At 35.1% G+C, this 14,545-nt stretch overlaps 1 protein-coding gene across 1 annotated transcript; it reads right to left on the bottom strand.

The window, feature by feature from the left end:
- Positions 1–1,912: 1,912 nt before the first annotated feature.
- On the bottom strand, positions 1,913–14,491 carry LOC121419125 (actin-related protein 10-like). Its single transcript, XM_041613445.1, has 10 exons — positions 14,340–14,491; positions 11,840–11,992; positions 9,271–9,379; positions 8,687–8,794; positions 8,201–8,268; positions 7,307–7,422; positions 6,677–6,753; positions 6,095–6,250; positions 4,931–5,132; positions 1,913–4,025 (listed from the first exon to the last, which is right to left on the bottom strand). The coding sequence occupies exons 1-10, from the start codon at positions 14,414–14,416 to the stop codon at positions 3,820–3,822; spliced, it is 1,272 nt and encodes a 423-aa protein (XP_041469379.1). The 5' UTR covers positions 14,417–14,491; the 3' UTR covers positions 1,913–3,819.
- Between the last annotated feature and the right edge of the window lie 54 nt (positions 14,492–14,545).

Below are 14,545 nucleotides of genomic sequence, written 5' to 3'. Positions count from 1 at the left end.
TTGCATGTATTACTTCGTTCATACATCGCGATTTTTGCAAGTTTAGTGCTCATTTTTGTGAAAATTAGTTTTCCCTATTCATATTGTACATGATAGTGTATACAATGGCTTATGGCGGCCATTTTGAATATCAGGAAAATAAATATTTTGTCAAAAATTATTTTTTAAAGCTAGTGTATAGTTTTGGTAAATCCACCAAAATACACCTATCACTATTCCAATTCATTGCTAGCTAATATGAATGGATATGCCCTATAACAGTTATGATGTGGAGGATATGAAATGAAAATGTGTTTTACAGGATAAATTTTGCGATTTTACATGGAAATTTAACTTGATCGGGTCACCCGATCAAATTAAAATATCTGTGTGTTTTTGTCTTTCAATAAAATCCTATTCCAAATCATGGAATGGGCTGAAACTTTCAAGATATGTTCTTTGTCTGTAACTTTTGGATAAAAATTATCTAATCACTAAATTTATAAGATAAGTGCTTGAATGCCCATTTTTTTTTATTTAAAACAAGCATCGCCGAGAGAGGGCGCTATATATCCAAGATTTGAATATTTGAAATTTTCTCAGAGAAGTGCAGTTGGAAAAATATCTAACGGTGTGTACGCTTCAGTAAGACTGTCATATTAGATGATATTCGATTATCAATCACATTATTGACCCTTTACCAAAGCTATACACAGGCTTTAAGATTGTATTTCACTCCTGCCACACAATTTCATGTATTTCACAGCCAATGTGCGGACAATTTTATGATTTTCATGGGTAATTTGCATATTTTGGCGGCCATATTGGATTTTGCCAATTTGCGGAAAATGCTCAAGGTTACACGAGTGGCATCATCCAGATTCGTAATCAGCACCCTCGAATTGACAAGAAACCATGAAAAAAAAAAGGTTATGCCTCTTCTATCCTGGACTAAATATCACTCTAAAACTATTGAATGCTCAACACAGACACAGAATAAACTCATAATAAAAAACCTGTTACATGAATTTCACATCATTTAAGTTTTTGTTTTCATATCTAACATAGAATAATGATTGGAAGCATACTAATTTGTTGTATAAGCAATAGTACTACTTCACTATAACATTATCATGTAATCTTCTACAGGACAAAGAAGTCAATGTAGAGTAACACTTTAAATACATATATATAAATGATATATATACATCTACATATATTTCCTAGCATGTTAGTCCTGCAACAAAACTTTTGAGAAAAATGCAGTTGGTGAAAAGGATTAACTACAACTCAGCTTTTGTAATTGCAATGCTTCTTTGTCTATCATCCATTTATGGAGAGGGGGGCAACGTGGTCAAGGGGTTATGACTCGTCTTTTAATATGAGGGAGGTGGGTTTGATTCTAAGCCATGGCAAGTTTTCCTTCAGCAAGAACTTTACCCACATTGTGCTGCACTCAACCCAGGTGAAGTGATCGGGTACCTAGTAGAAATTCATTCCTTGAAACAGCTGCTCTGCTAAAGCCAGGGTAATTATGCTGCACTACTGTAGAAAGCTTAGAGACTTCTGATAGAGTAAGTGTTATCCGCCATATAAGCAACTATTAAAATTCTTTTTTCCTTCAAATACAAAGAAGTGATCAATTTTATGAAATAGATTAAATAAGAAATATAATCTGGAATATCAACAAATTTTCAGTCAGTGTTGTCACGACTAGTATCAATGGATAAGCTAATTCACTATCATAATTTGTATCTAATCAATTCTATTTGTTATTACATTATTTGACAGAATGCATTCACATCCATGGGGAAATACAAAAAAAAATATTGCACTTTTTTGTAGTAATGAATCGTACATATGAATATAAATGTCAAGTGATTTGATACCCATTAATAATTACAGTTGAAATTCAGTATAACTATGTTTTTTGTGTAAACAATGTTCTTGTGTAATCTACATGTATTTTGGATATTACAGTGACTGCATTTTGCAGTTTGGCCCAGTAACTTTTGATGTATAGCCATAAAACTCATCTCACACAGAACTCATGAAAAGAAAAGAGCTGAAAAAATATACACATACTTTGTTCCATATCTTCATTTTGGGATCACTGTTTTTTGTTTGTTCAAAACTGATACAGTAGACACATTTAACAATATTTCTGCTATCTTGACTTGTGCTGGTAAAATATTGAATGGTATGCTCATTATTTAAAAATAATAACATGTTTTCTTACTAATGTGATAATAGCAATCCCTTAATAATTCTGCTGTTTAATGGTAGACAAGTAAGACAACAGACATCAATATAATGAGGCCCTAGTACATGGAAATTACCAGGGGAATTTGTTACACTTATTTTGAATTCTATGTAATGTGTTAGTTTCATTCCTAAAGAAATGGATCTGAAATATAATCTTTCATTTGAATACACATCATTCACCACCATAATCTCTCATTAAAAATAAAAAAAGTATATGCTCAAACATAAGAAATGTCCCCTTGGTAAAGTCATTAAGAGCGGTCCCATTTGGAATAATATTACAGTAAACTCTAAGAAGATAATGGCAAGATTGGTCTTCTATAACACAAATGAGTACAAAGTCATATCTTATCTCTCCATGGCATATACATGTTATATAATATGAATTGAGCTCGTTTCTTAGCTATGTGTACTGGCCTTGTTTCAAAAAAATTGCCATCAATGACAAAACAAAGCAAGTCTTTGAAAACTTTACCCTTGGCCACTCAAATTGCAGGATTTCAGTAGCTTGTAACAAACATTACGAACAATTTTAAAGTTGGGTCAGTAAATTGGGAGACGACTGTTCTACCCAATACTGCTTTGTTCACATTTTGCTATGATCATCATTGATTGATAGTCTTAATATCATTTTGAGGGGGGTATATTCCATTATTTACAACCATTACCAGATTTCATGAGTAGGGTATGATGGAGGACCAAAGACAAACCATACAGAGGCCATACAGAGATCATTCAAATATTGTAAAATGCCCCTGCGCTGAGTGTACGATAACCCTGGTCTGATCACACAATGCATGTATATGGTACGATGGTGATGCCCCATGCTCATTGTATATTGCTCCTATGACATGCCTTATAACGTGTCTTAAGTCTTAAGATTTTTAAAAATTTCTATAACTCATGATCATGAATCTGTACAAAGTCACATGATCATCATACACCACCCTTAGGTGATTGAACAATCACCCTACTTCAATGATCATAGATCAATGTAAAATGGGGAATTAGTCCTAATATCAATCACTATGCTTTTACATGACCCAAGTGTGCATTTGGTGTTGTAAGCCTTACCACACATGTCAAATCCCTTAAACAACCTGCAGAACCTTGGTTATTTTTTCAACTATTTTGCTTGCCTGTACAGTAGACATCATGCTTTAAGACGTTTAAGTAAATGCAGCCTCATGGAGAACAAACCTCGGAATCTTCATACGCACTGTGGTACTATCACTCAATGCCATACTAAAAGATCAATGACTCCAGTTGTGTCGTGAATCTAAATCTCTACTGTATTTCTGTCTTTCTGGGTAAGCTCTTCCGAAATCTTACACAGAAATAGGAAAATGCAACCTATATCGGAAAAGTTCTCCTTAGCCAGGGGGTTGCTAAATTTCCCTGTGCCTTTCTTAAGGTGACTCCCAGAAAACCAAGAGTTTCAAAGAGTCTGTACTTTTATCTTAAAGACCACAAGAGCTACTGTTCCTCCCTCGTCCTGGTGTCCTTTGATTTGCCAGCTACATCTCAAAAGAAAACACATATGCAGTCTCAAGAATTACAAGTGTCACTCCACTTTCATTTCTCTGGGGTGCCTTTGGCCTCACCATGTGGCTTCCGCAATCCTAGTGATTTTAGTGGTGTCTTGTCCTTGGCAGCAGATTGCTCTACTTCTGTGACAGCTGGTAACAGAGAGCACCAGTCAGGGACAACCTCCGTCTGCAGGAAAACATCCCTCGTTAATGACCGGTAACTTAGAACCTCCAAACCTCCAAATATGGCTCCTGTCAAATGAACATATAAATCAATAGTAATGATGGTTGATATCTCTTGTGAACAGAAGGTATCATATATGTAATTGGTATAAACTGGATGGATTCTCGACTGCATGTATTCAAAGTTATTCCTCAGTCAATGCCAGATAAACAAAGTAGTAAACATTTTTAAATAATGACCTCTGTAACCTTGACCACGTGACCAAAGTTATATTTCAAAAACTTAACCTTGGATAAGATTTCATTGTTGACCCTAAATGAGCTCTGACCATGGTCATGTAACCTGAAACTTGCACAGGATGCTCAGTAAACTGGATTACTTTTATGTCCAAGTTTCATGAACTTGATCCATAAACTTTCAAAGTTATGATAGCAATTCCACAAATACCCAACATGGCTAAAGTTAAATGACTCTACATGACCTTTGACCTTGGTTGTGGGACCTGAAACTGAGTGTTCGGCGATACAACATTATCCTTATAATTTCATAAACTAGGTCCATATACTTTCTAAATTATGACATGTTCAAAATTTATCCTTGGTTAATATTTTGATGTTGATTCCCTAATATAGTGTTCATTGCCCTTAAATTTCCTTTGACCGTGGTCATGTGACCTAAAACTCGGGCAGAATGTTTGGTAACACTTGATTACCTTAATGTCCAATTTCATGAACTAGGACCATGTAACATGATGACATTTCAAAATTTAACCTTAGGTTAGGATTTCAATGTTGCCCCTACCGCTGTAGGAAAAGCGGTGCATATAGTCTCGTTCAGCTATGCAGGTGAGACAAATATGAACGTTATTGTGATTTTTATCACATTATCATTTCATCAATACATATTATCCTTGTTCACATGGAGTATAATAATGTTGTTAAAGAATTACAACATCATGGGATTGCCTAATTACCTCCTAGCCATGCTGTAAAGTTGGCCTGAGCTGGTGGGGAATGTACTTTGAATGTCGAGATGGCTAGACAGTCCTTGTACTTGGGCTTGGTAAGAAGCTGCTTTAACTCAGCAAGAAGCCGATGGGAGAACCCTGGCAACAGAGAGGTGCCTCCGATGAAGACTAGGTTATCAGCCAAAGGTTTCCGCATGTCAATTGGACACTGTCAGAGACACAAGAACAGATAGGAGAGATGTTTCATATGAGCAATCTCAGGGATAAATTCAATTGTTGGTAGGCTGTTATAACTTTATCCTTGTATCTCACAATCACAAACATAATGTGAGGGCAGTGCAGACACAGATGTAAATTATATTCGCATTGTCAGAAAAAGTCTCCTGATTCCTAATGACAACTCTTTCTAGAAAAAAAGATTTGCACATAAGTCATAACTTAACTTGAAACTATATCTTTTCTGAGCTGTCTTTGAAAAATAAACTAAATTTTATTTTTCTAACCCAGTTCATCCAACCTATCCAGCAAAATCCAGCAATGCGTGACATTGCAACCATTAACATCCCCTTTGAAATTGATTCTGGAATTTCCAACAACTACGATGGCAATGTTTTCAAACATTTCAAGTTTACAGCTTTTAACTCAATTATTATTATCATTATTACTTTATTCAGCAAAAGAAATACAAAATCCATTTACAAATGACAATTGAAAAAAAAAATTCCCTTGGAATGCCAGGACAGACACAATTACCTGAATAACCATGGCAATTGCCAATTAAGAATTAGACAAGGATTTCATATAAGCTACCCTTAATAAGCTTTAAAGAACATACCAGGTGGGCATTTCATAAAGCTGTTCGTATGTTAAGAGTGACTAAAGAACGACTGGCGAACCTTTCTTACGCACTAAATAATCACCAACATTTAATGGTGAATATCATTTACGACAAGAAAGGATTATCAGTCATTCTTAAAGTCACTTTTAACTTATGGATAGCTTTATGAAACGGTCCCCGGGATATCAGCACTTATATAATGAAATGATCATAATAACAATGCATCAGCCGTACAAATTATTCCAGTCATCAAATCCTGGCTTGATCTCACAATATGAATGTAGTTTTTCCACTCCCTGGAGAACATTAATGAGAGTCCAGACTTGACTAACCTTGAGTATAGAGTCTAAGACAAGCGTTGCAATAGACTGTTCATCACTATCCATTTCAAAGAGAACTTCACAAGCTATCTCTCTAGTTTTACCATCAATGGTCAACGTTCTACCTCCATTCAGTGGGTATTCAACAGATGCAGCAGGGCTTGGCCACTGGGAAAGAAAAGAACACAAAATAAATTGAAGAACTTTTATTCGAAGGTTTAACTTATGAATGAATAGCTTTGATAATAAAGGATTTTTGTCTTTAACATGCACATGTTGGTATTAATAATGTTTGTAGTATTTTCATTCTTTAGATGTAAGATGAAAGAGCAGTGTATAAAAATCGAAGTGCTAAAGAGCAAAATGTTGTACTGGGAATCAAACCTTTGACTTTGTGATACCTTGGATGTTGTCTCGTAGAACCTTGCGATGACGCTTGTCACCACCCTTTCCGAGACCCTTTCCTTCTTTTCCGCGACCTGACATCTTGATGAATGAGAGCTAGTTGTGTACAAAGTCAAAGGTTTGATTTCCAGTGAGCAGGGACTGGTAAACTCTTTAGATCATCTGATTGGATGGGCTATTTTCACCTACCTTACTATCATCTCCCTGGAGTATACTCTGTTGAATTGATGTTGCTCTCTCCATATTGGTCATGAAACATGTCCTTACTGTAGGCAAATACAATTGATAATGATGTGTAAAGTCATCAACGTGATTGGTAATTGGTGTAAAAATCAAACAAAAAATGTGTGTGTATTACATTTTTTTCAACAAAATGATTGAGCAATTGAACATTATGGAAATCAGTTGATCCATTAAGACTATGGAATAATTTTGAAACAAAATTTACCATTCTGCTTGGTATATGCATTCTACGTGCAGACCAATTACTCTGAACCTGAAAAAGACAGCTATTTTGATGCCCGAGATTTCTATTTTTGGCACAAAATTGTGATGAAAGTTGGAATGCAACTAATTACTTTTTCACAGAAAGTAGACTTTTATAAACTTGTTATATCTTAGTTATATGACCTTTTATTGATGATGGCAATTTGAGACAGATTTGTTATCTGAAATAAAACATATTAGCCCCTCCCATTTTTTCCCCAATGTAATAAGAAGTGAAATGTAACATATATTCCTTCAAATGTCTATGTCACAAGATTTCAATACCACCACTATCATGATGTCTTGCAGTCCTTCCACAGATTGTTTACTTACCTTTGATATCTTCTAAGACATCAGCTGGAATGCTGTCCATGACAGAAGACAAAGGTTTATGTTCTTCTCCATTCTCCCTAATTGTCCCTGTCTCCTTCAGCTGCCTTTCCAGGTTCCTGAAAAAAAAAATTATCCATGATATTAATGGTCCAGTTAATTCATAAAGTGTTTGAATCAGTTCTCATTGATTACTATAGAGTAGTTTCAGAAGATGTCACAGTGGAAGGCAATACAATGGCTGTAAAAACAATGATTCATCAGGGTTTGATTATTGTTTGTCCTCCAACATGTCTGCTTGTGGGAATTTTCTTTTACCCCCAGTCTAATTAGCAATTATCTCTTTATAGAAACCATGTCCCTGCAGAGTACACCCCTGAATGCCCCCCCCCCCCCCCCTCGTGACCCGGATGTCTGAAACCTGCACTGTGTGTTCACTTACCCCTCCCTTGTATCATAATCAAATGCTCTTTTACAGTGGAAATCATTGTGTCCTTCACACAAACCATTAAATTGAAGCATATCATAGAGGAGAGTAACCGATTTTGCATTTTAAGGCCATGTTTCATAAAGAGTTTAAATCAAAACGCAATGCTAAAAATCATAAGCAACATAATAATTCAAAAGCATGCCTTTGGAACTTGTGCTTGATATTTTGACTTGCATTTAACACAACTCTTTCTGCAACAGGCCCCAGAACCTGCTGCACTATTCGTATAAAAGTGGGGGGGGGGGACATGGTGTAGTGGTCCACCTGTACATCTGTTACAACTGGAGGAGAGACCAACAGGTCAGTGATGCAATTTGCTATTCACCTTCAAGGCACAGGTGACACCAAACAAAATGATAAAGAGTTGAGGAATATAGCATTTCCTCTCAAGATAGTTGCACACTTACTCATGGATTGCTTTGCCACCAAGAGGTAACGACTCTACAGCCTTGATGATTGGGTAGCCTTCATAAATGTGAATAAATCATATTGTGTCAAGGAAAAATTGACATTCACAGACTTTATGCCGATGTTATCAGTTATGGACAACTTCATTCCGTCAAGAATAATATGTGATATTATTGTCTGCTTTAAAATAAATAAGCTTGATTAAAGTCTGTTGATTATTTATCTTGCATCAAATAATTGAATTACATTGATACTAAAAAAAAAGTTTTAAAAACCACAAAGTTCCAAATTTATTTGCAAGCACTCACTATCAGCTAATTTCAAACTCATGATGGAATTTATTTATATAGGTTGATGATCAAAAACAAAATTATTCAGAGTTCTTATCTCATATTACATTGATGGCTTGAATATGAAGTGATTCCTGCATCTTGTAGCTGATCATGTCACCATATAAAAACAATGCACATTGTCAAAAAGGATATTGGTAGAACAGTTGTTTCATTGTAGCCTGCATCAAGGACCAGTGCTGTATTGATTCCCAGTGTGAAGAGTGTGGTGAGATGTGACGGAGCAAATAATATTGAGGGCACCTGAAGTATCAAGAAGAATTATATCTACCATTCATGATTTAAGTTGTAGTTATTTCAACATAATGATAAAGACTGATTTTGATTCATTTAATATGTAACATAACATGATAACTTTATGTTGCTGCTTAGACAACCACTTTAACTTTATTTTCAGGAATGTCAAAGAACTTGTAAATTACCAAGCAATGTTTCATAACAAAATCTAAATATTCATTTTTTTAAATTGAATACATTTTTATGTTTGTATTAGAAGAGTATTTTCTTCTTTTTAAAAAATTCTTTCCAATTATAATGAACGTACCCTGTCATGGTGTTCATGCATGCCAATATTACATTAAAAACGGTATAAAATGTGTTCTGGCTACACCTTGACTCCTTAGTTGATTATGAAATGTTGTCAAATGCAGCATTTTTGAACAACAAATTGTAAAAAAAAAAAATGGGTGAGGACATAATAGAATGAGAAAAATACATACCTCATATCTTTTGAAAAAGACTTTAGCAAGGGTTTGTCTGAACTGTGTAGGGCACAAGACAGATTCACAAACAACCACACGGCGGTCTCGTGGATTTACTAATAAGTGCCTGAAATAGAGAATATTGAAAATCATTATTTAGATGTAGGGTTTTAGAGGCGCAGATATTTTCTAATGTCTTGCGAAGTTGTTTCAAAGAGACAAAATATTAAAACTGATTTCTAACGTGCATGGCTATGAAAACCATCAAATATTGAAAATATTGGACGAGATGAATATTTTGCCCCACCCACAAGCTTATCATTGGTTAATAAATGATTGTGCGCATTAAGCTATTTTTACGTCACAATGAAATTGCATTGCATATTAGTTGTCAGGAGGTGTGGTAAAGGAGTGTCAATTTATTGAATTCAAATGCACTTGCACTATACGCTAGCGCATCTTTACTTTATTACAGAGATCTCTTTTTTTATAATGACAATACTCAAGCACCATGCTTATGATTTACAGGATTGCCATATATGATGGTTACTAAATTTTTTGTTTTTTTGCTTCATTACTTTATGTTTTGATTTGTGGGGTATCTACCGTAAATAACAATAATAATATTGGATGACCAATTTTCGTGGGATGTGTAGAAATATTGTTACTCGCTGAAAAACAATATTGGATTCGTCTCTGACTCATCCAATATTGTTCTTCAGCTTGTACAATACTTCTTCGCATCCCACTCAAGGCCATCCAATATTCCTTAAATGACTGAATTCTCATCAACACTAAGTTTCCATTCGAAACACATATTTCTCATATCTGATATCAAAGTCTGAAAATATCTAAAGTGGAAGAAGAGGAAATTAAAAAATAAATTAGATGTAATCAACCAAATCATAAACTAAACAAAAAGAGAGTTCCTCCCGATAAACATATTAAATCTAGAAAAATATTCGAGCAAAATGATTCAGAAAAAGTGTTTCTTCTTGGAAAGACTAACTTCTGTGTTAACATGAAATTTACCCATCAAGTCATTCCTGAGCAAGGAGAACACATTAACGTAGAAATTGTTCATACCACCACAAGAGTTATGTTTAGCATTTCAATGCCAAATTTAATAAGGCAGAATATTAGAAATTTCCCTTCAAGTTGTGTTCATTGAACCGGACTGAACAGGGGTAACTGGTTCAAGAGATATACGTGCAACAATCACATTGCTTAAGCATTCACCAGAAAAGAAGTTGACAACTTACATTTTTAAGTGGCTAAAGTGAATATTGAGAAATGACGATTTTGCCTTTGGTGCATGCTCACTAATGCATGACTTGAGTCAAAGAAGTTAGTCATTAATGGAAGGGAAATGTCTACCAACTCACATCACTCCAAAACTTTTCATCGATAAGAAATGCCATTTTTGCTTAAGGGTAATATATTTTATTTGTCATGTCTATATCAATTTCATCATGGTGAAATATCAGTATTTTGTAGAGATAGAAAAAAAAAGATAATTGATACAAAAGCCCTACACATTAGAAAGCAAGGTACATACAAATTATTATGTACATATAAATGGTAACAAGATAGGCGACTTATAATTATCATTTAAGAGTTTATCCCTACATGAAATATTTTGAAATTTTAAAAAATTTGAAAATAGGAAATTTCTATTTGTCTAAAGACTAAAAACTGAACTGTTCAGGGGGTGTTTCACAAACAATTAGGTATGACTTAAGAAGCAAGCTCAAATGCCAATGCACACATGATAGGTAATCTTATTGATTAATACACGGTAGTGCGCATCCTCATAGGATGATTTGACCAATGCGGTGATGCTTTTTTATTCCGCATCCAATTGGAAAGTAAAAGGGGAATGAAACCTTTGGAACAAGTACGCTTGTGTCAAAACAGAAAAATCAAAGAATAAGAACAAAGAAAGTTTCAGGAAAAATCAGACAAATAATGAGAAAGTTATGAGTATTTGAATATTGCAATCACTAATGCCATGGAGATCCTGCTATTGGCAATGCAACAAGGATGTGTGATGTCACATGTGAACAACTTTCCCTTTGATGGACTATAAATTACCCCCAAAATGTCTCATTTTGCTTTTTCTTATGGTGATACAAACTTTTTATCCATGATACATTCTTAAAAATCTGTATTACATGTCCTCCCTTAGAAAGAACACATGATCTACTGATAGATGTGATGAAAGAGGCAGTTTAAGCGAAATATATACTAATGTAATGGGGAGAGTTGATCACAAGTGACATCACACATCTCCATAGCATTTGTGATCGCAATATTCAATTGCTCATAACTTTCTCATTATTTGTCAGATTTTTCTCAAACTTTTGTTGATCTGTTTCTTTGATTTTTCTATTTTTCACACAAGCTATCTTGTTCCAAAAGTTTCATTTTCCTTTTAAATGCGATCCTAAGTCACACTTACATGTATATATTTGTGAAACACCTCCAAGGTACACTGAACATATATTTTGGCAATATGTGCATGCATAATGTATGGAAATTTGAAAGTCATCTTTACATTCTTTGAATTCAAAATAAATCAAGTCACCTAAAGTATATATGGTGAAGAAATTCTACTAATGCATCATAAAGCTCTTCTGTATTGGTGAAGTCCCAGATATGGACAATCTTATCTGTCTTGGAGAGTTTGATTTTACTTGGTATCGTTGCTCTTGGACTGGTTTCACCAGCAAAACCCACTCTGATGAGGAAAACAGACAAGAAGAAAATAATGAACAGCAAATTAATTACCCGGTAACAAAATGAATAATTGTGTGACATAAATTGACATGTAAGGCCAAGTAAAACAAAGAAAGTAGTTGATCGTCCAGGTTTTTGAGAGCAGTAATGAGGGAGGTCCTTGTTGAAAATAGATGGGAGCTATGACTGATTCCACCCGCATGCTCTCGCAACTGCCTAAAACTGCCAATTACCGAGCGACTCCCAACATGAAAATCGCTCCCGTCCGCGCACGTCCAGTCGCCATTAAAGACTGCACAGTAGTCAGACAGCCAGGCCAGAGCAGCTGCATCTTTTTCTTTCATGCATAGTCGCGTTCTTACGTGTAACTGAGTGGATTTTTCAGAATCTAGGGCGCATTGATTCAGAAAAATGTGTATCGAGTTTCAAACTCTCGATATCCGGGGTACTATTTTTCTGAAATGGCTAATTCCCTTTTCAGTCATATCAAATATATCTCAATAGAAAATTTTAAAAGACACAAACTCTTTTGTTATTTTCATATTTTAAATTATTTCATTTTTTTTCATGATGGGCAAAATTGTATATGTTCTCTATGGGGACAAAATGTCCCATACGTAACATGTCATTAATTTGTTTAATTAGAGACTGTAATTAGAGGGATTTGGCTTATGACATAAAACTTGCCTTAGATATACTAGAGTATTGTGACTTCTATCACACTAAGTTACAAGTTTTCAAATGAAATGCTTTCAGAGAATTCTCAACTTGAAAAAAAATGTTTTAAAAATTGTTTTTTTTTCTGCGTCTCATACGTAACGGCCCATCTTTTCTCTCTAAAAGGTCAAGGTCATATACCATTTTTTGCATGATTATTCTTCTCCTAGATGTCTACCATCATGAGGGTATTCAATCTAATCAAAGTCAATTAACACTATTTTTCAGGTCATTAAAGCGTCTGAAATGTCCCATACGTAACACGCGCAAATTCTTGGACTTGTCCTTTTGCAAATATACTAAAGTTGCAAGAAAATGAAGAAATTAATTTTTTTTTGTGTTATGAGTATTTTTGGGAGACTCCATTTCTTGATTTCTGAACTAAGCCACTTGGTGCTTTGGAAATATGGTGCAGATCAGGTAATTTCAAGACCGAAATTAGGATTTTCAGTGGGGATTTTTGGTAACAGTCAAAGTCCGAGTGTATACATACATTGGCGCAAATGTAGTTTCATACCCGCCTGTGTTGCGGTGATGATTGACTGAGCTGTGTGTTGCGCTGATAATTGACTGAGAGCTGTGCCATGTTCAGTGGATGTGCTTGGGTAGGCATAGCTTAGCTGAGAAACAGTTGACATATTGTCATTAGCTATCAGGCTGTGATACATTCAATATTTCTGTTCAAATATGATAAACTTCATCCCATTCAATTTGATAGACATAATTGTACAAGTTAGAACATAGAGTTTAATATAGACTACGATACTTGATACAAACAATACTGATAAACATCTAGTTCTACATAATCAACTAACTTTTATACATTTAAGTAAAGTATGGTACATGTAAATCAACAACAATAAATTAAATAATTTAATAATTAGATCTAATAACAATGAAGAAAAAATGAATAGCAATTAGATCTAGATCTAACTCAACTATGTTAACATTAAATGAATTTGTAAACAAGCAGGACAAACTGCGATGCGAAACCATGACCATGCGCTGAAGCATGAATCTGAATCATGAAAAAGAAATGGCTCTCAAAAACTGAACTCTGAAGTGAAAATGGCTCTGGTAAAATGAAAAATTGCTCTCAAAGTCTCATTTTTTTTCAAAATGGCTCCCTAAAATACAAAAAGTTATCTCAACACTGTCTCCAACTTCATTTGACACAGATCTAGAACTAACGTTAGACTAGTCATTAGGCTAACTCAGACTCAGTCTATTCCAACTGGGCGTTGCGGCGTGCGCCTGAGTGTAATCCAAGCTGTGGGGAAGTTACAAATTGATGCAGAGGTTCGAGGATCTACATGTAGCCCTGATCAAGTCTTTCATGGTAATGTTAAAGGTCGGTCCCAGACGTAAATAATCATACCCGATACCTGTCAAAAACTCAAAATACACACACACACAAGGCAATAGACACGTCACACGCCCATTTATCGGCGAGAGTCGACCGCGTCAATGAGGCATCGACGCGAGCCGTCGTCCCTGCCTAGCCCGGCGCGGAGGTTGTTCCTATCACTGACAATGACCAATCGTCACTCTGCATCTGAGACAGTCCCACTCCCAGAACACATATATTCAAGTTTCTTAACATCAGAATAGAAAATATATTAAAATCTCACTTTGTATATGCAGCACCTATGTCAAAGATAGCAGCTGTCTTCTCTACCCCAACGCTGAGACCCTCAAAAAGTGGCATTTTTCAATGAAAATTTCCCGACAGTGCAGTGCAGCAGTTCGAGCAAAACTATAAAGAAACTTTTAATCACACACGAGTACGAGTACGAGTGCACACTAAGTGATCTAGTCCACGTACCGACAGCAAAGA

Source organism: Lytechinus variegatus, chromosome 7 (assembly GCF_018143015.1).
Source record: "Lytechinus variegatus isolate NC3 chromosome 7, Lvar_3.0, whole genome shotgun sequence".
Taxonomy (NCBI): Eukaryota; Metazoa; Echinodermata; class Echinoidea; order Temnopleuroida; family Toxopneustidae; genus Lytechinus; species Lytechinus variegatus.
The sequence above is the reverse complement of the archived record's forward strand: the minus strand, read 5'-3'. Positions and strand labels throughout refer to the sequence as shown.

Coding starts and splice junctions, on each gene's coding strand:
- LOC121419125 (XM_041613445.1), bottom strand. CDS start 14,416: ATGCCACTTTTTGAGGGTCTCAGCGTTGGGGTAGAGAAGACAGCTGCT. Junction 8,795..9,270: donor TCTTTTTCAAAAGATATGAG/GTATGTATTTTT, acceptor TTGATACTTCAG/GTGCCCTCAATATTATTTGC. Junction 6,251..6,676: donor TCCAGGGAGATGATAGTAAG/GTAGGTGAAAAT, acceptor TTTCTTTCCCAG/TGGCCAAGCCCTGCTGCATC.